The sequence below is a fragment of the Chiloscyllium plagiosum genome, chromosome 11 (assembly GCF_004010195.1).
Source record: "Chiloscyllium plagiosum isolate BGI_BamShark_2017 chromosome 11, ASM401019v2, whole genome shotgun sequence".
NCBI lineage: Eukaryota > Metazoa > Chordata > Chondrichthyes > Orectolobiformes > Hemiscylliidae > Chiloscyllium > Chiloscyllium plagiosum.
Window position 1 is genome coordinate 54,324,183 of NC_057720.1, and position 26,979 is coordinate 54,351,161.

General features: G+C 39.2%; 1 protein-coding gene across 23 annotated transcripts in view; it reads right to left on the minus strand.

Annotated features, from left to right (window-relative positions):
• The window catches only part of lrrc7 (leucine rich repeat containing 7), a 607,301-nt gene that overhangs the window by 324,360 nt on the left and 255,962 nt on the right, over positions 1–26,979 (minus strand). For 22 of the 23 annotated variants that reach the window (XM_043699350.1, XM_043699364.1, XM_043699344.1 and 19 more), the window contains 3 exons: positions 17,505–17,707; positions 12,314–12,431; positions 8,627–8,705 (listed from right to left, as the gene is read on the minus strand). In XM_043699350.1, coding sequence (XP_043555285.1) covers positions 8,627–8,705; positions 12,314–12,431; positions 17,505–17,693 — 386 coding nt within the window. In that variant the 5' untranslated portion in view covers positions 17,694–17,707. Of the gene's footprint in view, positions 1–8,622; positions 8,706–12,313; positions 12,432–17,504; positions 17,708–26,979 lie in introns of those variants that run through there. The other variant, XM_043699356.1, reaches the window with a different exon arrangement.

Below are 26,979 nucleotides of genomic sequence, written 5' to 3' on the forward strand. Positions count from 1 at the left end.
AAATCTGTTGGACTATAACCTGGTGTTGTGTCATTTTTAACTTTAACAACCACCGAGAGACAGTGCAACTTGCATGGAGAATAAACTTTGAGTGCTGTGTCCCCAAAAAATAAATGGTACTGATATAGTGGCATTTCCTATAGGAGCTGAAAAATTAATTCTAAATACCAATTTTGGGGACTTTGAAAACATGCACAAAGCAAGTGGGTTAAAAATGGAAAAACACATTTCACATAATGCATATAAAATCGTGGTGAAGAATTTTGTCCAGTCAGTCCAGACTAATTTCAAATTCAAAGCCAAAGATAAAAACATCTGCTACCCCACTGCATGTTCCCACACAGACGGCTCTCAACATTTTAAATTTTCATACCACTGAGGCCATGAAGGATAGTTTTAGGTCAGTAATATGAACTATTATAATGAGTTCAGATAATTTCAGAAATTCTTCATAAAGTCCGAGACCTGCCTTTCAGAACTTGGTTCATCCTACAAACATGCTGAAAATAGAGCTGGATATGTAAGTAGCTCTGTATTTCATCACTGTGCATAGATCTTATTCAGTGCTTATGTTAGAGATTTTTACTTTGTTCTTCAGCTTTTACAAAGGTTTAAACCAAAGCCAGCAGCAGGACATTTCAAATAGTTAAAACAAAGTTGAAAGATCATCTTGTAAAAACTCAATTTACCTAACATTTTAATTTTCTGTCTGTCTCCCACTATGACGGTCTTCAGCACTATCTCAACAAAATTCAATGTAATTTCAGGGAATAGCGTTTCATCTTTTGGTTAAAGTTAAAAATCACACAACACTAGTGCTTCCAAATAAACCTGTTGGACTATAACCTGGTGTTGTGTGATTTTTAACTTTATACACCCCAGTCCAAGACCAGCTCCTCCACATCTTTTAGTTAGGCACCTTAACAGCCTTCCAAAATCAACAATAATCTCAGAACATAATCTCTGATTCTAATTCCCTCCCTAACGGCATTGTGGGTCAATGTACAGCAGGTGGACTGCACAGAAATTTAAGAAAACAGCTCCACCTTCTCAAACGAAAATTAGGGATGGTCAACGCTGACATCCCACAAATGAATATAGAAAATATAGGTTTTCAGACAACGCCTTTTAGGTATGGATGCCATTACACATTTTACAGTTTGTAGGATTGAGCAAATATCCCGATCATCTAAAATACTGGATAACACCCTGGACTTCTCAAAACTTTTAAAAAGTAAAGGCAACATCTAGGCTGAGCTCTGGGGAAAATACACAAACACAGAGTGGCTGTATGGAAGCATTGTTCAGCCAGAAATTCCAATTTACACGTCCACTCTATGAGAACAATTAACAAAACTTAACATTCTAAACTGAAACAAACGTTTACACCTCAGGCTACCTAGCCGAGTTAAAAACCACATAACACCAGGTTATAGTCCAACAGGCTATTTGGAAGCATGAGCTTTAGGAGCGCTGCTCCTTCTTCCAAACCAAGAGAACCAATGGCAAGAATTCAACAACCAGTTGTACTTCAAAATCATGTTATCCTCAGTGGTGAGCGTCAACTTCTGAGACACCAAAATTTCTGACCCAGCTAGCAGGGAAGGGAAGGCGGGTGGTTACAATGCATGGTATCCCAAAGGTAGGAAGTCTGATTAAAGTTTCCGTGATTAAAACTACTAATTAGGTTCTAATAGTGTTTCAGGTGTGTTTAATTTAAATGTATTTAATCACTGTCCTCTGTATAATTTTAAAAAGCACACAACACCAGGTTATAATCCAACAGGTTTAATTGGAAGCACTAGCTTTCGGAGAGCTTCATCAGGTGGTTGCATCTCTACATCATGACTCTGTATAATTGATAGTACAAATTTCATTGTTTAGTACTTTTACCTATATTTCTTGTATTATACTTACCTTTTTGCATATAGATAAATGCAGAGATTCTTTTGCCATGAAAAACCTGTCTACTGGCTTCTACGTTTCACATTCCCTAAATAAGTAGGTGAATCAAATCACCTAAAGTCAGCAAATTAGCAATTGCAAACTCGAACTCTACAAGTTACACATTATTTTACATCTTCCTTTTTCTCTGCTTATCCTATGGTCATCTCCTTTTACCTTGCAACATCACTGTTATCATTTAAACACCTGTGTTCCGTCCTTCTCTTTTGCTCCATCTCCCTCATTCCCTTTAAAACCCATTACTTCAGAAAACAGGTGAAGCTGTGATGGGTAGGTTGACCTTCTTTAGCGCTGTGAAAATTCGGTGATTCTGTGAACCCTAAATTTTCCACTTCTGATAAAAGATTATCAAACTGTAACATTAACTTTTGCTCTCTCCACAGATGCTGACTGACCTGTTGAATATTTCCAGTATTTCCTTTGTTCCTGAGGCTTTATGGAAATTTCAGGGACAATCTTGGTATTTAAAAAAATTCAGATCGCACTAAAGGAGACAGGTGGAAAATCAGGAGGACTCAGAAATGCTGCCTCCTATCCCGATGATAAGGCAAATGGAATTCCTACTGGACACCAGGAGGTATGGGAGTTCTGTCTGCCCCAGATCTAAGTGTGACATAAGCAAGAGGGATGGGGACTGCATTCCTCTCTGGAATTGCCACAGCATGTAAATCCCGGATACCTACTTTGGCTGGGGTGTTTGTCTGGAGCATCACAGAAGATTAAAGGTGACATCTCAAGTGCAAGAGTGAAATAATTTTCTATGATGTTCAATTTTCTTCACACCTTATGACAGCCAGAACAACATTCTCAATGCAGCCTGAGGTGTTAGCAGTAACAATATTTGATGGTTACCAACTTGATTGTTTAGAATTTATTACATTTATTGACATGCAAACCCATTAAAACTAAGTATTGATGAAGAGATTGATAAACCCGAAGTAGCGTTTGTATGGGACCCATACATAGTGCTAAAATAAAATTGGAGGAAGCTTGGTAGAAATCCTAGACATAAAAAACAAGGACCTCCAACCTAAGATGCTGTAATTGGTCAGGAGAAGCTTGAAGTAAATTTCAGGTGATTTTATTTTCCACAATAATATTACAATAGTACATTGTGTTATTATTTACGTAAACCCCAGAAGTTCCATATTATCCAGAAACTCTGAATACTATGCACACTTGTTTTAACAGAATCAGTCAACTCTAGAAATCAGTTTGAAATTTGTACAGAGGAACTGGAGTAGGCCATTCAATGAGATTATGGCTGATCTGTGGCCTAACTCATTATACCTGCTTTTGGCCCATATCCCTGTTTACCTACATTTGACAAAAAAATTCTCTCTCTCAGATTTAAAATTAATAACTGATCTAGCAGCTACCGTCTTTGCCCATTAATACTTTAAAGACTTTGATTGGATCACCCCTTAACCTTCTAAATTCTAAAGAAAGCAGATCTAATTTGTATAGTGTCTCCTCATAACATAACCCCTGAAGTCCAGGTACCATTTTTGTATACTAATGTCATACTCCCTCTCTAAGACCAATCCTTCCTAAAGTGTCCTGCTCATAGTACTCCAAGTGGGATCCAAGGAGGCTTTTGCAGGCTTGTACTCCAATCCTCTAGATATAAATGACCAGGATTCCATTAGCTTTGTTGATTATTTTCTGCATCTGCTCATGGCCTTTGGCTGGTCTTTGTATCGTTCCCATTCAGCAGGATCAGTGCCATTTATTACATCTTTTACAAAAGCCTTTTCATTTAGTTTTATACTGCCCCTTGCATCTTCAGTTGTCCATGGCTGAGTATTTCTGTGAAATGGAGCATTTTCCTTTCAGAGGCATAACCTTGTCCTGCATAGTGTTCAATGTTTCTTTAAACATCCTGCACTGTTCTCTAGTTGCTTTACCTATTAGCAGATTTTCTGAGTTTAGAATGGACAGTCTGTCTCATCTTGTTAAAGTCAGCTTTACCAAGTTAATCATTGTTTTAAGTGTGTCCAATAGAAAGGCTGCAGTATGTTCTTTCTTGATTATATATTTTTAGAGATGTGTATCTTGATTAAATCTAAAATATAAGTCATAACTATTATTTAACCTGGGGCAGTGTTTTGTAGAGGAATAAGATGGTGTTATTTTCTGGGTCTGTAGATTGTGAAGGAGCAAAAATAGCCGTTAGTACAGTGATATGAACTTCTTGTCAGATGTGTGAGTTTAAAAAGAGTTAAAGGGTTACTGCGGATTATATCTGCCATAAATGTTGTGGGATGTGAATATTATCAGATCGAGTGGATCGGTTGGAGAGACAGTTAGAAGCAATGAGGAATTTGCAACAGCAACACTGTGTGATGGATGGCAGTTATTGGAAGGGGGGGAGGGTAGTCTCAGATACAGGCACATAGATGGGTTAGCTCCAGGAAAGGTAAGAGAGGTAGGCACCTAGGGCAGGAGTCTTTTGTGGATATACCCATTTCAAACAGGTATGCTGTTTTGGAAAATGTAGGGGGTGATGGACTCTCAGGGGAATGTAGCATGAACAGCCGAGTTTCTGGTATTGAGACTGGCTCTAATGCAATGAGGGGTATGTCGGCTTCGAAGATATCAATTGTGTTAGGGGATTCTGTAGTCTGAGGTACAGACAGACGTTTCTGTGGCCAGCAGCGACAAAGCAGAATGGTATGTTGCTTCCCTGGTGCCAGGATCAAGGATGTCTCAGAGAGCATGCAGAATGTTCTCACAGGGGAGAGGGGCCAGCAGGAGGTCATTGTCCACATTGGAACCAATGATATAGGAAGAGAAAAGGTTGAGATTCTGAATGGAAATTACACAGAGTTAGGCAGAAATTTAAAAAGGAGGTCCTCAAGAGTAGTGATATCTGGATTACTCCCAGTGCTACAAGCTAGTGAGGGCAGGAATAGGAGGACAGAGCAGATGGATGCATAGCTGAGGAACTGGTGTATGGGAGAAGGATTCACATTTTTGGATCATTGGAATCTCTTTTGGGGTAGAAATGACCTGTACAAGAAGGACGGATTGCACCTAAATGGGAAGGGGACTAATATACTGGCAGGGAAATTAGCTAGAACTGCTTGGGAGGATTTAAACGAGTAAGGTGGGGGGTGGTTTGGGGGGTGGGACCCAGAGAGATAGTGAGGGAAGAGATCAATCTGAGACTGGTACAGTTGAGAACAGAAGTGAGTCAAACAGTCAGGGCAGGCAGGGACAAGGTAGGACTAATAAATTAAACTGCATTTATTTCAATGCAAGGGGCCTAACAGGGAAGGCAGATGAACTCAGGGCATGGTTAGGAATATGGGACTGGGATATCATAGCAATTACAGAAACATGGCTCAGGGATGGGCAGGACTGGCAGCTTAATGTTCCAGGATACAAATGCGACAGGAAGGATAGAAAGGGAGGCAAGAGAGGAGGGGGAGTGGCATTACAGCTGTGCTGAGGGAGAATATTCGCAGAAATACAACCAGGGAAGTTATTTGGGTGGAACTGAGAAATAAGGAAAAGATTGAGATTGTATTATAGACCCCTTAATAGTCAAAGGGAAATTGAGAAACATACTTGGAAGGAGATATCAGCTATCTGTAAGACTCAAAGGGTGGTTAGGATAGGTGAGTTTAACTTTCCAAACATAGACTGGGACTGCCATAGTGTTAAAGGTGTAGATGGAGAGGAATTTGTTAAGTTGTGACAATTTTCTGATTCAGTACGTGGATGTACCTACTAGAGAAGGTGCAAAACTTGACCTACTCTTGGGAAATAAGGCAGGGAGGTGACTGAGGTGTTAGTGGGGGAACACTTTGGGCCAGCAACCATAATTCTATTAGATTTAAAATAATGATGGAAAAGGATAGACCAGATCTAAAAGTTGAAGTTCTAAGTTGGAGAAAGGCCAATTTTGACGGCATTAGGCAAGAGCTTTCGAAAGCTGATTAGGGGCATATGTTTGCAGGTAAAGGGACAGCTGGAAAATAGGAAGCCTTCAGAAATGAAATAACAAGAATCCAGAAAAAGTATATTCCTGTCAGGGTGAAAGAAAAGGCTGGTAGGTATAGAGAATGCTGGATGACTAAAGAAATTGAGAGGTATAGTTAGTAAGTTTGCAGATGACACCAAAATTGGAGGTGTAGTGGACAGTGAAGAAGGTTACCACAGAGTACAATGGGATTTTGGTCAGATGAGCCAAATGGCTGAGGGGTGGCAGATGAAGTTCAATTTAGATAAATGTGAGGTGCTGCATCTTGGGAAAGAAAATCAGACCAGGACCTATTCACTTAATGGTAAGGTATTGGGAGTGTTGCTGAACAAAGAGAACTTGGAGTGCAGGTTTAATTCCTTGAAAGTGGAGTTGCAGGTAGATAGGATAGTGAAGAAGGCATTTCCTATGCTTTGCTTTATCGGTCAGAGCATTGAGTAAAGGAATTGGGAGGTCATGTTGTGACTGTACAGGACATTGGTTAGGTCACTTTTGGAATATTGTGTGCAATTCTGGTCTTCCTCCTATCGGAAGGATGTTGTGAAACTTGCAAGAGTTCAGAAAAGATTTACAAGGATGTTGTCAGGATTGGAGGATTTAAGCTAAAGGGAGAAACTGAATAGGCTGGGGGTGTTTTCCCTGGAGCGTCGGACAAGGTCTCTTCCCTGGGGTTGGGGGAGTCCAGAACTAGAGGGCATAAGTTTAGGGTGAGAAGGCAAAAATTTAAAAGAGACCTAAAGGGGCAACGTTTTCGCACAGAGGGTGGTGCATCTATGGAATTAGCTGCCAGAAGAAGTGGTGGTGGCTGGTACAATTACAGCATTTAAAAGATATCTGGATGGGTGTATGAATAGGAAGGATTTAGTGGGCCAAGTGCTGGCAATGTGACTAGATTAGGATAGGCTATCTGGTTGGCTTGGACAAGTTGGACTGAAGGGTCTGTTTCCATGCTGTACATCTCTATGACTCTATAACTCTAAATTAGCTGTTGTCCCACTAGCAACTACGACAATCATGGCTGGAGTCCATGAAACCTGTCTGAGAGACTTTGGTGGCTATTTTCCAACAAGCAGGCCATTGGAAGCAAGAGGTAATCTGAATTCGCCAAGCATCTGCTCTGATTTCTATTTTGAGTTTTTTTATGTCTAGCTTGTTTGGTAGGATAGGAGACTGAATACTAATATGGTGAGGTGGGCTGGTAACTAGGCACTTAACAAGCAATAATCCTTCTTAAGTAGTAACAACCATTGACTAAAGGGAAACTTGCTTCTAATGTTGAGATCAACTTTTCCAACTTTCCTAGTAATTCTGTCACAAATCACTCCTGTAAGATTCCACCCATTTTGAGGGAGAGGGTGAGAGGGAGAGAGACAGAGAGAATGGGCAAAAGTGAAACAATGGGAGAGAGTGAATGTGTCAGAGAGAGTTTGTGTATACATGAAGGATTTTGTGTGTGGCAAGGAATGTAATGAGGGGTATGTGTGTTTGTGGGAGGGGACAGTGAATGAGTGGGGGTGTGTGAGTATGTCTGTGGTGATGGAATGAGTGAGGTGGGGTATACTTGTGAAAAGGAGAGAGGCAGTGTGGGCGTGTGCATGTGTGGGCGAACCGTGAGTGTGTGAAAGTGGGAGTATGTGTGAACACTGAAACTGAATGAGCCAGACACACCCACCTTTTCCATTCTCCTGCTGTTCCTTGCTGCAAATATCTACCCAGGGAGCAGGCTGGCAGAGAAGAAAAACCCAGATTGAAAGGCTATCTGCTTCTGACCCTGAACTCTGCTGAGAGTATCTTGGAGTGCTTGCTACCAGATGTAAATGCAAAGTCAGTATTACTAAAACCTAATCTGTTTCCTTCTAGCTGTGCTTCTGAACTGAAAAGGCAAAATAAGCTTTTGTTAGACAGCTCTGCTTGGCACTTTTAAATTGTAATTTTGATCAATTGCTCTTATGTAAATAATCAAATTATTGGTTTGGAATCATTTTTAAATTCATATTTACTATTATGCCACAACTTATCTTTATGAAATATGTTTACCACTCCTTGGTAACTGAGAAAACAATGGGAACAATGAAAAAAATGGGAGACCTGTAACTCCCATTTGAAAAGGTTGGATAAGCCTGATTTAAAATAGATTGGTCAAACATTTTTGAAGTCTAAAGTAAACTGGCTCAAATTTGCCTACATTGACTTCTATTTGTCATTTTTTCCCATTCATTCAGCTGATTAATCACTAATTTTGTGCTTCCATCTAAACTGCTTACAATGTCATTGCCAAACTTTGATAAGTAACTTTGTATCACATCTTGTGTCATTAATATAATGACTAGCTGAGACTGCTATGGGAAGCCATAAATCAAACCCTGTATATTAGAATACCTATCTTTAGCATCAGTTATCAGCTATTCAGTCACTTTCCAGGTTAGTATGTTGCCTTCAATTTTAAAGCACTATTGAACAGGTCCATAGTTTTATTGATCAATAAAGATAGTGTCGATAATATTTAAATACCTCATCACTTTTATTTAACATTCTAAAAGCTATTCTTGAATATTCCATAGCCTCACATCAGTACAATCTTTTGTCGAAATTTCCTGTAGGGTGGAGACATGAAAAGGTATTGAGTGATGACAAAATAACATCACACAAGGAACTGATTCTTTACTAACTCACTTGGAAATGGGATTAACACTGGCTTCAATAACGGATAAGTATTTACAGCACTTAATATTTTCTGGGAAATCTTGAATACCTGCCAAAAAAAAAGAAAAATATCAGAATCTGAAAACAATATTAATTTAAAGAAAGGTATAATTGTGTTTCAACAATTTCATTTTTTCAATATTTTTTCAAACACAAGACATAGACATAGTCACACTGTTAGTCCTCCCATTAAGGATAAATTTAAAGGCCTCATGGCAACATGTTTTATGTTACTTCTTCTCATCCCTTCTCCTCTAGCAGCTTTCAGTACCTTAATGATGTACAATGCTTTTCATGTCTGGACCTACTTAGTAGTATTTGCAAACATCTCATCACAGCTCAATCCAATTCTACTCATCTGATGCACACATACATTCTAGCATGGGCTGAAGGTTAGTGATCAGCAGCAGTAACAAACTGAATTTCTCTCTGACCTTCCCAGGGAACACTTCAGCTAACATTAGATTCCCCTACTGTACCGCAGCTAACCAGTCAAACTCAGTACAGGGGTCAAACCGAAGACCTTTTATTCTGTATAAATCAGTCAAAATAATGTGATACCTTAATTCAGTGATCCATTGGAGTGTGTGATTACTTTTAGAGGTGGGGTTACATTAAACATGCTGCTTCCATTTAATTTAGCAGAACCAATGTTTGCTTATTATTTTATCCTTGATAAATTACAGTTTAAAAGGCTTCCAACATGTCACTTTGTGATTTAACAGGTGTTATGAGGACTAGCATTTTTGCAAGTGCTTGATGCTGATCTAGGTCCGACTCCCACAGCACAGTTCATCAACTTCACAAATACCTTCCACCCTGACCTCAAGTTCACCTAGACTATCTAAGACACCTCCTTCCCCTGCCTGGACCTTTCCATCTCCATTTCCAGTGACCAACTCAACACGGACATCCACTGTAAACCCACCAACTCCCACAGCAACCTGGACTACATATCCTCCCACCACTCCCTCCTGTAAAAATGCTATCCCTTATTCCCAATTCCTCCGCCTCTACCTCATCTGCTCCCAGGAGGACTGATTCCATTGTAGAACATCCCAGATGGCCTCCTTCTTCAAAAACCTCAATTTCCCCTTCCATGTGGTCAACGATATCCTCCAGCACATCTCCTCCATTTCCCGCACCTGTGCCCTTGAACCCCACCCCTCCAACTACAACAAGGACAGAATCTCACCTTCCACCCTACCAGCCTCCGGATACACCGCATCATCCTCCGCCATTTCCGTCACCTACAAACAGACCCCACCAGAGATATATTTCCCTCCCCACCCCATCTGCATTTCAGAGAGACCATTCCCTTCACGACTCCCTTATCAGGTCCATGGCCCCATCAACCCACTGTCCCTTCCTGGCACCTTCCCCTGCCATTGCAAGAAGTGCAAAACCTGTGCCCATACCTCCCCCCTCACCTCCGTCAAAAGCCCCATAGGATACTTCCACATCAGACAGAAATTTACCTGTACTTCCACACACACCATCTATTGCATCTGTTGCACCCAATGTGGTCTCCTCTACATTGGAGAGACAGGACACCAACTTACCGATCATTTCAGAGAACTTCTCTGGGACACCCATACCAACCAAACTCACCACCCCATGGCTGAACACTTTAACTCCCCCTCCCACTCTGCCAAGGACATGCAGGTCCTGGGCCTCCACCTTCGCCAAACCCAAACACCCCACCTGGAGGAAGACGCCTCATCTTCCGTCTTGGGACCCTCCAACTACACAGGATCAATGTGGATTTCACCAGTTTCCCCATTTCTCCTGACCTCACTTTATCCCAGTCCCAACCTCCTAACTCAGCATTGCCCTCTTGAACGGTCCTACCTGTCCATCTTCCTTCCCCCATCTGCTCCACCCTCCTTTCTGACCTATCACTATCCCCTGCTTCATCTACCTATCGCATTCCCAGCTACCTTCCCGCCAGCCCCAATTCCCTCCCATTTATCTCTCAACCCCTTGGCCCACAAGTCTCATTCCTCATGAAGGCCTTATGTCCAAAACATCGACTCTCCTGCTCTTCGGATGCTGTGCTTTTCCAGAATCATACTCTTCGATGCTGATCTGGGTATTCAGAAATGATTACAATAATGCAATATTGAAACTGTCTCAATGTTAACTGTCTCGTCCAGTTCTTTAAAATAGGTTTGACCTCCAGAGCTAAATCAATTCCTCATACTCAGAGACAGTGGAATGCTGATGTACATTATTCAAGAGACCAAAATGTTATGTTCTTATTGGAAAGCATGGCGAGTCTTCAGATTCCGAGCCAAAGATAAAAATAACAATTTCTTTCAACATAGAATAAATAAATTGTTTTGGTTTAATAAACCATGTATATGCAGGCTAAATATAACCTTAATTAAGAAAACCAAAGAGCTGCAGATATTGGAAATCAAAAACAAAGACAGGAATTGCTGGGAAAACTCAGCAGGTCTGGTAGCATCTGTGGAGAGACAGCAGTTAATATTTCGGGTCTAATGATCCTTCTTCAGAACAGGCTCAGAACTATCCTGAAGAAGTGTCTCTGGAACTGAAACATTAACTCTGCTTTCTCTCCGCAAATGCTGCCAAACCCGCTGGGTTTTCCCATCAATTTCTGATTTTGTTAGATATAACCTTAATTGGTGAAAGTAGGAACTCTGCAAATATTAGCATCTTTTGAGCGGTTATTCTTTGTTTTGAATCACTGAATATTCACCATTGGCAGCCAAATTCAAGTAATATTTTGTTTGAACATGTTGTGACTGTCCACATTTTAAAAAGGCAGAAGTTCCCTTTTTCTTTGTTTTTAATGACAATGTGTGACTGAGCCATCCAGATCTGAGATTTTCAGATTCAAATAATAGTCTAAGCTGAGAGAACTAATAATCTTCAGGATACATGAAGAGCAATTGCAGTAAGGACAAGAATAGTAAGAGGCATTTGAGTACATTTCTATATGGAGATTACTTCTGAAAACACACGTGTGCAAGTAGTACAGAATTGGACACAGTCGTAATGCATTTTGGCATTAAATAAGTTGTGCTGACAATTGGTAGATAAGGTGATACATAATGAATGGAAACTGAGGTAAAGCACTGAGGATGCCCCAAAAACGGAACTCAATGCCTTAAGGGCAGGTTGAAGAGAAAACACTCAGAAGTAAGAATTCGCATGAACACAATCAATAGATAGAAAAAGGCTACAAAAAGAGACAGATAGTTCCCATTGTACTGGACAGAGATTTTAATATTGGATAATACTCGAATTATGGCACAATCCTAATGCTGTACACGATGCGCATGTCTAATGAGGCCAGTTGGAGAACCGTTGCAAATTGATGTATTGGCCTCATTTACTTTCTACTAGAGTTCTGAAGGTGCACTAATGAATGTGGATATCAGATCAGCATAGGATTGGTTCAGTCCTGAATGCTTCTATAGTCGGCCACTTGAGATACTTCTTTGCTTTTTTGTAACATTAAGATTGGCCAGTTTAGTGAAATAAAACAGGGCTAACAGCAGATGAAAATTTAAAGAAAAAAATGATCCATCTCTCAAAACAGGAAGTACGTGCAGTTAAACAAGTAGAAAGCTAAAAGCCACGCCAATTCAATGTTTAATAATAAAAGCAGGCATGTTTTATGCTTACCATTTTTGCTGATGTCTAGTTCCCTTAGATTCACCAGGCTGGCAATGGTGGTGGGCAGATTAGAAAGATCATTGTCTGGAACACTTAGTTTACGGAGAGCTTGGCAGTTGAACAATTGCTGTAATATTGAGAATCAAATTAGAAGGCAAATGTTTCCCTTCCTCTGCTCTTTAAAGAAACATTCCATCATCACTGGACTTCATAACATGTGAATCATCTTGATTGTAATTTTAAAGTGAGACTATAGCATAATTCAGTGGTATTGTTTTCATTCCTTATGCGCTACATGAGAGATGAAGATTATTCAATCATGTATTCTTCTACTTCTACTGTTTTAAGTATAGAAATAAAATCTAGAGAGCAGCTTGTTTGATGTTGTAATATCAGACATAATATTAGTATAACATTCTTTCAAGCCATCATGTCACATCTTATTTAAAATGGAATGAGAACTCTTGTGAATAAAGAAGAATTAATGAAGGGAGATACATAGTATAAGCTTGAATTTATCATTTGATTGTATATCTCAAAGTGAATACTCATAATACCTACTTTGAAATCATGTAACTATAATCATGTGATTTATAAATGACACCAATTTTGCATACTGATTACAAGGTCCACATTTTAATAATTGTAAATAATCAGTGTTCTATGACAAATGCAAAGTACTGCAGATGCTGGAGATCTGAAAAAAAAACAAAGTGCTGGATAAACTCAGCAGGTCTGACTACATCTGTGGAAAGAAAAACAGAGTTAGTGTTGTGAGGTTGGTTGAGGGAGAAATGTCGCCTAAGAAACCCTGCCCTAACAAGATCCACATCTGACCGTATTCTTCCAGAATACATAACAGATAACTTCCTAATTATAGAATTTACTTACATTTAACAAAAAAGATTAGTGTCCTGGCCTCAGTCATTTCTGCTGGTGTCCCATTTCAGCTAACTATCATATTTTCTTTCAAGATCCACATCTGACCGCATTCTTCCAGAATACATAACAGATAACTTCCTAATTATAGAATTTACTTACATTTTTAAAAAAAATAGATTAGTGTCCTGGCCTCAGTCACTTCTGCTGGTGTCCCATTTCAGCTAACTATCATATTTTCTTTAAAAAAGATATTTTTATTCCATCCTAAATGAACTGTTTCCAATGGTTTTTAAGAATGTTGGAATATAGATATTAAACATAAGAGATTTAGTACAGAAATCAGAAGAAACAAAGGATCATGAAGATGTTGATTGCAACACAGATTGAAACAAACACCATGGACAGTAAATTACAGGGTGTGCGCGCATGCACACACTGGGGAGGTGGTGGTAGGCAGAAGGCTAACTCCCCTGGAAGGAAAGTCCACATGATTTGACAGGTCAGGAAGAAAACCACCCTGCAGCCAATATACTGCGGATGGTCTAGTGCTGGAACATTGGACTTCTGCCAGCTGTGGGCCAATATGGTAGGCTATTATCAGTCCCAGCAGCACTACAGCTCAGCAGCAGCTCAGATACTGCTTGAACTGCAGGAAAGCCAATGAAGTGACCTGTACGGATCCTGGAGTAAAGTAACAAAGAATATTGGAAAAGGATGCATTTGCCCCACTTGGGCAAGAAGGGGAGGTGCTTGGGAAGTGGGTTTTGCAGTATAGGTGGGTGAGAAGGAAGTACTAACTTTTCACAAGATGCCCCCTTTAATAAGTTTCTAAAAAAGCTCAACTGATCTTGAGTTATTTATGCAGATCTGGTGATGAGCTGCTGATTTTGGAACTTGCCCACTATCCATACGATGGGGTGAACTAGCCACCCAAATACTTTTACATGCACCCATGCCCATAAAACACAGCTGGTGAGGGCACATAATGACCAGCCCCACAATTTAGTGCTAGATAAAAGCTGTGAAGAGAAAATAATATTGAGGCCTTTTATTTTATTTATTCACGGGATGTGGGTGTCACTGCCTAGGCCAGCATTTTTGCCCAGAGGGCAGTTAAGAGTATCGCTGTGGGTCTGGAGTCACATATAGGCTAAACTAGGTAATTATGGTAATTTTTTTACAGCTGGCCCTTCAAGGAGTCTCAACCTAAAGAGACTTGTCTTTCTCTCTCAAGCCTTAACAATGATTGCCTCTATCAGTGAGATGCCAACTCTCTAAGAGGGCAAGAAATTCAGAAAGGTAACCCAGCAGTAGCCTTTTAATTGAATGTTATAATTAAAATTCCCTCCATGGCCCTGTTATGCCCAACAGGGGCTTCGAGCCTGTACTTGATCGCAGCTGGAAAGTTTTGATCAAAAATGAAAACACCATTTGGAAACAAACCTGATTATGTACATTACAGTAAAAATATAAAAGAATTCATGGAAAGTGTATGGAAAATAGATTAGAGTAGATCACTCCAATTGGAGCTGGCAACTGTATTTCAAAATTGACCAAATTGCTTCTTCGTTTCTTTTGATGAAATGGAAATTGACTTCTCCTTTGTACTACTTCTAAAACCTATGTGACTCTCTTATGTCGGGGTGATTGAGAACATGCAATGCAAAGGCATTGTAAAGCATCAGCATGATCTTACATTTAAATTTATCTGATTTAGCAACACAAATCAGCATCCCATTGGATTTGGTTATCACTGTCTCACTGTGTTTAATCTTGACAAGTGGTAAGTCAACTGACACCTCTAGGTTGATTTTAAAATTTCTCTTAGCAAAATCTGTCCCCTTCATGTGACTACACATTTATCTTATTTTTATTCTGCATTGAATCCCTTCTGTTTTCCAGTCTTGAATACCATTTGCCAATGTGTACTACTGTTTTGCCAGTGCTAGGCCCTGCTGTGGTTTGAGGCTATGTCAGTACTATGATTAGGCAATATTAATGTTAATAAGCTGGAAGAAGAACTGTGAGGAAAACACAGATGCACTTCAGTGTGTTTTGGACAAGTTGAAAGTGGGCAAATACACGTCAGGTACAGTACAATATTGATAAATGTGAGGTTATTCACATAGTAGCAAAAACAGGAAGTCAGATTAATATCTAAGTGATATAACTTGAGAGAGGGGATTGTGCAATAAGACCTGGGTATCTTTGTAGATCAGTCACTTAAGGGAAACCTGCAGGTGTAGCTGGTGGTAAAGATGGTAAATGATATGCTGTCCTCCTGAGCAAGAAAATTTGAGAATAGGAGCAGGGATGTCTTGCTGCAGATTTATAGGGTTGGGATGAGTGGAATAGTTTGTAAAATTTTGGCTCCTTATTTGAGGAAGGATGTTTCTGCTATAGACTAAGTGCAGACAACATTTACCAGACTGATCTAGGATGATGGGACTGACATATAGTTGAATCAATCAGAATTATACTAGGCAAAAGTGAGGACTGCAGATGCTGGAGATTAGCATCGAAGTTGCGGTGCTGGAAAAGGTCAGGTCAGGTAGTACCCGAGGAGCAAGAAAATTGACATTTCAAAGAATTCCTAATAAAGGGTTTTGCCTGAAACATCGATTTTTCTGCTCCTCGGATGCTGCCTGACCTGCTGTGCTTTTCGAGCACCACACACTCACCGGATTGTATTCACCGGAGTTCAGATGAATGAGGAGATATCTCATAGAAACCTATACAATTCTAACAAGATGATTTAGGATCTTCTCAAGGGCGGCACAGTGGCACAGTGGTCAGCACTGCTGCTTCACAGTGACAGAGACCTGGGTTCAATTCCAGCCTCAGGCAACTGTCTGTGTGGAGTTTGCACATTCTCCCCGTGTCTGCGTGGGTTTCCTCCGGGTGCTCCGGTTTCCTCCCACAGTCCAAAAATGTGCAGGTTAGGTGAATTGGCCATGCTAAACTTGCCCGTAGTATTATGTGAAGGGGTAAATGTAGATGAATGGGTCTAGGTGGGTTGCTCTTTGGAGGGTCGGTGTGGACTTGTTGGGCCGAAGGGCCTGTTTCCACACTGTAAGTAATCTAATGTAATATAGTGGGGAAGTCCAACCAGGGGTAGGTCTAAGGATATTGAGTAGAACATTTATGACTGAAATAAAGATAAATTGCTTCACCCAGAGAGTGGTAACCCTGTGGATTCATGACCACAGAAAGCAGTAGTGACCAAAGATTTTAAGAAGGAGTTGAATATAGCATTTAACAGTTAAAAGATCAAAGAATATAGGGGAATAGCTGGAACGGTCTGTTGAGTTGGATGATTATCCTTGGTTATAATGAATGATGGAGCAGTCTCAAAAGAGCAGAAGGGCTGATTCCTACTCCTATTTTGTATGTTTCTACATTTGAGGCATATCGTAGCCACAGTTGCACATATCAAGCGTATTGGTTCTTGTTGGGGCAAAGAAAAATCTGAAAAAGAATCAGTCTCTTTAATGCTAAACATCTTACCATCATTTGGTGAAAGTGGAGAAATCAATCTTATTTTTAGATTTATTAACAAAGTGAAACATTATAAGTATATACCTTCTAACTTTCAAATATATGCCAAGGTCAAAAGCCAATTAAATAATCAACTTAACATATTTACTTAAGAATCATCCCTTAAAGGGACATTTTCATGGGAAAAAGAGCTTACACAAAATTCTTAAAACATAACTCCCAGGGCTGATGATGCACTCTTTCCCCACTTCATGCAGAAGACTTCAAGTACACCAGTGAACATTCTGGGCAACCTGTCCAAGGAAATATGGGCATGAATGCAATCACAGAAGAAGAGTAGACTGTCAATAAGAGGACCTCCTCAATGGCACACTGCCTAGGTCTGTTAATATCCACTTTGGTTAGTTCAGAGCAGACCCATAAGTAAGTTTCCTGTATTCCTTTATGCTGTTTTGTACAAATGAGAAACAAATTAACAAATTAAAAGTCCTTTCACAGGGTATTCTTAAAAAAAACCCTAAACTTTAAAGGTAAAGTTCCAATTAAAATACCAGTTCCTGTGTTAACCTCTAGTCACAGATAAACACTTGGAGGTTGGGTTAGATTACTCATAGTATTTTCATAAATGGCCCTTCACAGCCTGCAGAGGTGGGAATCAACCATATCATAAATACAAGCTGGATTTCATTTCAGATCTCCAAGATGAGATGTCAATCGTTCATTCATTGCAATATCCCATTGTCTTATGAATTACTTTAAAAGGAGGCATTAAATTGTGAAACCTCAACTACGTACACTTCGTAGTTTTGTCTCTTCCTACCTTGGGAAGCTCCTCTATTTGATTAGCATCTAAGTAGAGCTCTTCCAAAGATCGTTCAAAATTGAAAATCTCCTTTGGTACATGTTGAAGGCTGCAGTGGGAATAATCCAATACTGAGATGACCTCTTCTTCACCCCGGAAACATCGGCAGGGCACCAGGCGGCCAATAAGTTTTCTCTTTGTTGTCATCTCCAGACACTGCACTGCAATGACACAGAAATAGATACTAGTGAATGTATTTTTTTAAAAAGTATGATTAAAATGTTAACACATTTCTGACAAAATCTAAACACAAGCACTGAGACATTTCCTCTCAGCATTTTCCATCATTTCTTGAAGGTGGTGGAATGTCCAGGAGGCAATTCTCATGTTGTTGCATTCATCTGGTACTGTTCTAAATGAACATTGCTTGTATGATGATAAAGAATGATTGGGGGGGGCATGCTATTCAATCATTAGCCAAGTTTAGGATATGGTGTGGCAATGAATGGACTACTGAAGGTGGAAAGCATCAATGCTTTTCATTGTATATAGTCAAAACTTTAAATCCAATCTAATACATTTGTAATCTTGATTTTTAACTTTTATTTAAACTAGAAGTGAATGGTGTTTTAAGTTAACATCAGTGAAGTGATGTGGTTCCATATTACTACTAATCTTTGTGAGACCAAATGTTTTTCCTAATATCACTTCTAGCTCTAATTTTAAAGTTTGTGGGCTTGGATTTCCCAATCAGAAGGAAATAGTTTATTCCATCTGTTCTGCTAATTCTTTTTGGTCATCTTAAACACTTCAATTTGATCACCTGTTAATACTCTATACAGAAAAGAACACAAGCCTAGTCTATGGACAAAAACAAAACACCTGCGGATGCTGGAAATCTGAAATAAAGATAAAAAGCACTGGAGAAATTCAGGTGTACCAGAATTTTGAAGAAAGAAGGAGACTTAATGTTTCATAATCAATATGACCTCTTTGGAACTGAGATCAGAGGTAAAGAAATGCCTTGTGCTGGAAAGAAACATGGGAGTGTAGAACTGAAGGGATGACCAGGGGAATGTTAGAGGATGATGGAGATTCGAGATCACAGTTGCCACATAACAAAAGCCCAAGTAAATGGTGACAGTTGTTGAAAAGTGAGTTAGATCCAAATTAAGTGTTAATAGCAGAAACTATGTCAGCTTTGCTCAAGCAAAACTAAGAAATCAAAAAGCTTTAAGAACAAACTGTAAGCAGATAAGCTATAAATATTTCTGATTTACTTACTGCTTACCAATCAGCCCTCTCCCTTCGAGCCTCTAACTATGCAGTAGAACAAGACTACCACGGTTTTCCTGTGATGTCACTCCTTGTTTCTTCCCAACAAGCCTCTTCTAGACTGCAAGGCTACCCAGCCAAGACTCTAAAGGTAAAGTCATTGTGGTCTTACCTCTCATTAGAGTAAGATGGCTGGTGGTGGTTTAATCTAAGAGTCACCATGTCTCAGGCAAGGAGAAGGTTGAGAAGGAGAGTCCTTCATGGTAACCTCAGCTGCTTTTGGGAATTGAATCCATACAGTTTGTGCCTGCCTGCATTGCAATCCAGTCATCCAAACAACTGAACTAACTGACCCCTAACTACCTACAGTTCAGACTAAAGTGCTTAAATGAGGTACAGTTTCCCCAGCTTGCACTGGGCTCCATTGTATCACTACCGCAGACCTAGGACAGAAAAGGGAGCATGACAGGAAGATGGTGCTTTAAAATCACAGCAAGAATCCTTCCAAAAATCTTAACACAACTCACAATGAGCCAAAAAGACATAAGATTTAGCCCTACATCTGAGTCCTGTTTCTCAATAGTGCAAAATTAGTCCAAAAATTCTGGAAATAAAGCACTGAGTTTTATGGGGTTTGCAAGAGTATAACGGGAAGCAGATCTGGGCTGAAAACGACTGAGAAATGGTAGAGTTATTAGAGTTCTTGTTAACATGGCATTCTCCAGAAGTGATGAAGGCAGAGATCAGCCCTCCTGCCCACATGCCAGTTCTACCATCAAAGAGATTTTTCTTGCTGCTGCTAGCTGTGGACTATAAGCCTTTTGCTTCTTGGGGACACCACCTAGTGAACCAGTAAGGCCTTCCGATAGGGCTTTTCTAATCAGGAACTCTCTAATCCAAGGAATGGCCTCCCAGAAGCAATAGCCACTTCTGCGGCAAACATAACCTGCGCTCTCCAGCAGTGTCACTCCTCATCATTAACCACAGTGACCCAAAATTGTGCATTTTCAGCAGTCCAGGAGCTAATGGGACTGAGATTGGCCAGAAGGTGGTGAAGGCAGATTCTCCCTACTTAAAGGGATGGGAGCCACGATGAAAGCTCACTGGCTGCACAATGGGCCTAATACCCAACTCAGGCTCCTTCAAATGACTATGGTAAGACTGTCCTGGCTTTCTGGTCCATTTTTGGAGCCATGTCTGGCCTAACAAAATCCAGCCCTCAACAGAATCATCAGCATCAGTATTATAGCAAACAAACATGCCCACATCCTGGCTCCAATCTTTTATCTAAATTGATTTCAACAAAAGGTTTAATTTGAAACATTAACTTATCTTTCATCTTTACAGTTGCCTGTTATGAAGCAAACATAGGAGGTTCTATAGTCTCCCAAAAGTAGAGGAACAAACTATAGGGAAATCACAGATGTGCAATGATAATAAAGTGGCTACTTTAATTATTTAAATATCAATTGGTGTGCTGTTAGATTAAAGTGTAAGGAGAGTGAGGAGTTTCTTAAGTGTGTTCAGGAAAAGTTCCTTGATCAGTGGATTCTCCATCCAACTAGAAAAGGGACATTATTGGATCTGCTGCTAGAGAATCAGCTGGACCAAGTGATTGTGGGGGACATTTGGTTAAGAGTATTCATTATTAACAGTACATTTAGCTTAGTATTGAAGCAGCACACCGAACAACCAGAAGTGTAACATGTATTTTTTAAAAATTAGATTCCCTACAGTGTGAAAACCAGCCCCTTGGCCCAACGAGTCCACACTGACCCTCCAAAGAGCCAGACCCTCCTACCCAGACCCATTCCCCTACATTAACCCTGACTAATGCACCTAACCTACATATCCCTGAACACTAAGGGCAATTTAACTTGGCCAATTCACCTGACCTGCATATCTTTGGACTGTGGGAGGAAATCTGAGCACCCAGAGGAAACCCATGCAAACATGGGGAGATGTGCAAACTCCACACAAACAATCGCCCGAGACTGGAATCGAACCTGGGTCCCTGGTGCTGTGAGACAGCAGTGCTAACCACTGAGCCACCCTGTCACAAATGTTTCATGTTCAATATCAGTAGAAGCAATGTTTGTAGAGGTAAAGAGAATGAGGGTGAAAATTGGTAGGAAGTATGTAGAATAAAGGCTTACTATGCTTAGGATGAATAAGTGGCCTCATCCACATGACTTGTGTACAGTTTGCTGAAGGAAATGGCAGTGTTTTCTGTATTGCAATCTTCCCTACCCAAGGGGAGGTGTCAGAGACTTTTGGAGGAAGGTAAATGTTGCACCCCTATTTAAGAAAATGTTCAAGGACATTTCTTCTGAGTACAGGTCAGTCAGTTCACTATCAAGATTGGTAAAAGTTTTAGAAATGTTCAAGAAAAATTATCAGCAGACTTTAATTATGGAGAACCAACAAATTTTTAGGCAAGTTGTGCTAGATTGATCTATCTGAATTTATTTGAAGTATCAGGAAAGTTTGATCAAAGAGAATGCAATGGATATTATCCATACGAATTTTAAGAAAGAATTTTGACAAAGTAACATACAAAAGGCTGATTAATGTATGATGTTCATAGAACAGGAGGGTTAATCAGCTTATATAAAAGAGTTGGCTTAAGGACAGAAACAGAGGGTTGTAGCTAATTCTTTTTTCAGATTGAAGAATGATAAACAGTGGTGTTCCCCAAGAGTCAGTGGTAAGACCACTGTCAGACATAAGATCAACCTACTTCTTTCCAATTTATATATTTATACATTAAATTAAACATCTTTTCTTCATCTTTTAGTCTTGGTTTAAATTTTATTCGTGATTTGTAATGATTTTCTATTCAGATTCTTAATTGTAAATGGCTGTTTATGAAAGTGTTGGATAACAAGTGCTGTAACTATTTGTTCTGGTCGAGGGTGCATGCTTGCAATGAGAAGTTGCTGAATGGATCTGAAAATGGAGGACTGGAGAAGCCACTAATAGACTGCACCTGCTAAGTAACTGCCCTGATATTCAAGTCAGAATTGGAGCCATTCAGTTTCTCATCAGCACCTATGAGAATTGCAAACTGCGTATAAATACGACATTCCTAATGAAGGGCTTATGCCCAAAACATCAATTCTCCTGCTCCTTGGATGCTGCCTGATCTGCTGTGCTTTTCAAATGTCACACTTTCCCGACTGCGTATAAATGAGGTAAGAAGAGACACAATTCATAGGAATCAGATGTTTGCCAATTAATAACAAGATTCTCATTTGAACATTGGAACCTTAAGAGGAAAACTGGGCTTTATTTTCTTGGTGAGAATCAGATTTTTCATTCTCATTGTATTTTCCAAAATTTCTCACCATTGCCCATGTCACTCATTTTTTGGGAATATTCCATCCACTGTGTACTACAGAATGTTATTTTTGAGATTAAGTTAGGTTAGAGAAGCTGGATTTGCTTTTCTGGGAGCTAAGGAGATTGGAGAACAGATTTTAAGTTCTCATATTATGATTGCTGTTACACAAAAGTCCTTTTACTCTGAAGTTATTAATTATTCCTACTATAATACACAACATCAAATCTAATACAGCCTGTTGCCTGCTCAATTCAAGAATATGTTCCAATAAACTAGCTCAAAATCATTCTTTGAACTCCTTAGCAAGATTACTATTATCAATCTGATTTCTTCAACTGATCCACAGATCAAAGTGACTGCCCTTTTCTTGTATACTTTTTCCTACATCGTAATTACTGTTCAAGAGCCAGTGACCTCATTCTTCTCCTTAACCTTATCTCCACCCAAAAGCATTTCTTCAATTTGATATCCTGAATCGCAGCCATCTCTAAGGCACCAATAGCATCACTGACTAACTGTGTTGCCCTTCCGTCTTTAGATAGCTTCTGATTTCTTCTTGAATGCCATAAACCACTCAATATTCAGAAGCTGATCATTGCCATCATGCAGCCACATCTCCATAATGGCTATTAGATTAAATTTATTCTCTTCTTGTGTACTTTGAATTCACTTACTTTGGTATGAACATGTAATTCAGATACAGAGCCTTTTTGTTTTTTGTTACCTTTGTAGCAACTAGTCCTGACTGATGGTATGTTGTTTGGTTTTATCTCTCAGTCCCTTCCTGCCATTCTCCAAACTTCATTTTCAAGATGATTTAGTTCTCCTGCCTTGGTTCCCTTTGTTGTTACATTTTACCTAGCTTGAGTCTTCACACTCTTTTTTACTTTAAAGCTGTCTCTACTTGCCCAATTATGCAGCTTGCAAGAAAACCACTCCTCGCATAGTTCAGGTGCAAGCCATCCCAATAATACTGACCCCATTTCTCCAATACTGATGCCAGTGTCCCTGAACCAGAGCCCACATCTCCCACGTTAGTCTTTAAGCCACTCATTCACTTTTCAATCTTATTAATCCTGTGCCAATTTGTATATGATCTTTGTAGTAATTCAGAGAATATTACCATTGAGATTTGCTTTTCAATTTAGTACCTAACTTCTTATATTCCTCTTTCCTAGTTTTACAAATGTTATTGGTATTGACATGGACCACAGCCACTGGATCCTTCCCTCCCTATTATATGTTATTCTCCAGTTCAAAGCAGATATCCTGAACTCTGGCACACGGCAGAAACAAAATGTACTGAATCCGTGCATGTTGTTGCAGAGAATAATATCAATACTCCTTAATATATTACGCCCTCACCTCTAAAATTGTTTCCTGTACCATCATGCAACGACCAGTGAGCTCCAGGCAGGCCCAGAAATTCCTGGTCTTTGATTTGGAGCACAGAGAGGTGCTCACAGAAGATGCATTCTCCCTAAAGTGCACAGCCTCTGAACTTTCACTCTGTATGTGTAGGAAATAGAAATAACATGCTGGAAAAATTGTCTGCTCTTATTCTAAACTTTCCAAAATGATTGATTGTAAGAGGAAAAAGATACATTATCATGTTTATGGGAAATATCCATGGAAAACAATAATCTGCAAATGAATAATAGGGTTGCAAATCTGTAGTTTTGCTTAACTTTTGAGGCCATGCGAGGTTTGCATGACTTCATTTGATATGAATGACTCAATAAATAGATGAATAAATTGGCATTTTGAAAGACTGCACATCAAGCATGGAATGAGTGAGCATGCAGAATGGTATTTTCTTGCTGAAGATTTTACCTTCAACTGCACAAGACACAGTTTTGTAGCAGTTTAAAATACTATATGGAGTTACCACATCAGTCTCTAAAATCCAGTAAATGGTATCTAAAGCTTATCATTCACCACATGATATTTTTTTTTAAAAATGAGAGGTAGGATTTTCTGTTGTCTGGATCTTCAGCTCTTCAGTTGCTGAGAGCAGTCACTCAAAATTGATTTAACAAATGACCAAAGTTCCTCCAGCATTCTTGTTTTTATTATTGATTGAACACCAATTGGCCAATAGGGGACTCTCAAGCTTAGAGGGACAAAACAGATAAGAGGGAAGGTATCGCCACATTGATGCATCCTCTCAGCTAATTGCAAGACTTCTGAAAAAAAGTCTCAGCTGTCTGACCACTATTGCTGGAGGGAGGGAGCATAGGTTGGAGCAGAGAGGCCCTCAAAATCTTTCTGGAGCACTGATCCCTGGTCTACAGCTAGGCGTATGTCTCCAGAAAACTTGTGTTCCCAAAACTGCAGCGGGTGCATTGGCTGATTGAAAGATTTCAGGTTCCTTTGGTGAATGGCCCTCATTAGCCTCAACTTTCTTAACTCATTCTGCTGCTGGCAAGTAATTTGTGACAGGAGCATGTATTCCTCCAAATCAGAAGGTTGAATGTTCACATCGCAGCAGGATCATAGAGCTTTAATGGGATTTGTGACGCAAGTCCAAGCTCAAGTCCCACCTGCTTCAGGGGTGTGCCATAATATAACTGAACAAATTGATTAAAATTTTAAAATCTGCTTCTTGTAATCAAGTTGCCATTTTGTCCACAAGCTATTGTTCCCCAAAATTAGTCACAGAATGGTAGTGGCAGTAAACTAACATACCGGCTGTGCTGTGAAACTACCTGCTCACCTGCTCCATTCCTACCTTCACAAATCTCTGAAAATCCTGGCTAACATTCTCCCATTACTAAAGGTACAGTAGAAATAACAAGGCAAGTTAAAACTTTTTAAAACTTAAATTATTTTAAAAGGCAGAAAACATTTGAAAATGGAATTGAAACAACCTACAATTATACTGCACCTGAAGTGTATAATTTAAAAATAATATACAGGAATAAAAACAGTTCAGAGATGTGATTGAAAGCTTGGTAAGACATAAAATGATAAGAGCAAAAAGGGAAAATAGCATCAATACATTTTTTTTAAATGGTGGAAAGTTATGCTTTGATAATTAAGATAGTGGCTTGGGGTTAATATTAATGTAATATTTCAACTCCTGGTGCTTCATTAATTTAAATGTTACATTAGTGCTTAATTCAGTGGTGCAGAGTTTGAAATGAAACAAATCCACTAGGTTTAGGGAGATAATAATCTGGATTTTACAGCTGTAAAATTGTCAGCCATCACCATCATTACTTCTGAAACTGACAGTACTTTCTGGTCTCCTCACTTGCATGTTTTCACCCAGAAATCCTGAAGTTGACGTCAGCGATTCTTCACACCTCATGGTAGCACTTCACAGATGCAAATCTCAGAAATTCATTATGCTGAACACAAATCTGTATATTTTATGCAGTTAATCCCACTGTTTAAAGCCTTGAAAAAGTTATGTCAATTTGAATGAAATGGAACTGAAGTTTTGAACAGCATACCTAGACGTTGTTATTTATGGAAAATCTTATTGACCCTGAGAAACTAAATGCTACATTCGTGACATGTCAAATTCCTTTCTTAGGATTAAATGATCCATTGATTTTCAGAATAACTGTTAGAAAACTTAATTATCATTCAGCTTCTATTTTCTTGTATATGTAACAATTTTTGTTTGTGCTCTGTAAAATATTTGAAAAGTGAGGGATACCCCATGACATTCATTTTCTGGTTTTTGGAATTCTTGAATGTGATTGGTTACTTAGCTGACTTAATGCCATCCCTGTTTCAGGTCACCATAGATCTTCTATGGCCAACAATAAAATGCAATTAACCTCAGATGAGGAAAAATCCACGTGATAGATATCATTCAATATTTTGGGAAGTTTCCTTTTAAAGGTACTGTGAAGCTGCTTTCTATTTAGTATGTTATGGAGGTCCGGTGTTGGACTGGGGTGGACAAAGTTAAAAATCACACAACACCAGGTTATAGTCCTACAGGTTTATTTGGAAGCACTCGCTTCCAGAGTGCTGCTCCTCAAATAAAATTGTTGGACTATAACCTGGTGATGTGTGATTTTTAACTTTACATTTAATAGTTCGTGGAGTACTTCAAGGTAGTGCTTAGAATCATTTTTTTTTAAACAGGTCAATGAAAATACACAGGAATTTTGTTTTAACAAAATTTCTCAGAAATCATGTGACTTTAGATAATTGCTGGTCTTCTTTGCTTGAACTCACATCAGGAAAAAACACCTATTTTACAATCAGGTTTTATGGCTGTTTGGTTTAAACAATGTTTGCAACTTTGGAATACGCTGCAAGTTGTATCACCTATTTCTGAAGCACTGTTGTGGAAAATTTAGATTAAAACATGATTGTTCTGGAAGACTGTGACTGGAAGAACTCGTCAATATTGAATTTCCTGGCAGGATATGTCTGCCAAGAGCACCGAAAACCAGTACATGTTTAGTGACTTGGTAACATATGCAAGAATACCTGATTTGAAACATTGATGCCTTATATTTGTTACCAACAGAAATAACCACCCATACTTGGAAACTGATTTTATTTTCAAATGTGAATCTCAGAGAGATTTTTTAAAACTATAATAGTGTGTGAATCTGCATGTGTTTTTGCCTATTAAAAGGGGCAAACATTTATATACTCAAATTACAAAATGTGTGTGCTAACCAATTCTATATTTTCATTGGATAGGTTTTGTCTTATAGAGTCATAGTTATAAAGTCATAGTCATACAGCATGGAAACAGACCCTTCGGTCCAACCAGTCCATGCCGAAAAATCTCAAACAAAACTAGTTCCATCTGTCTGCTTGTAGCCTATATCGCTGCAAATCTTTTCTATTCATGGGTTTATCCAAATGTCTTTTAAACGTTGTAACTGTACTCACATCCAC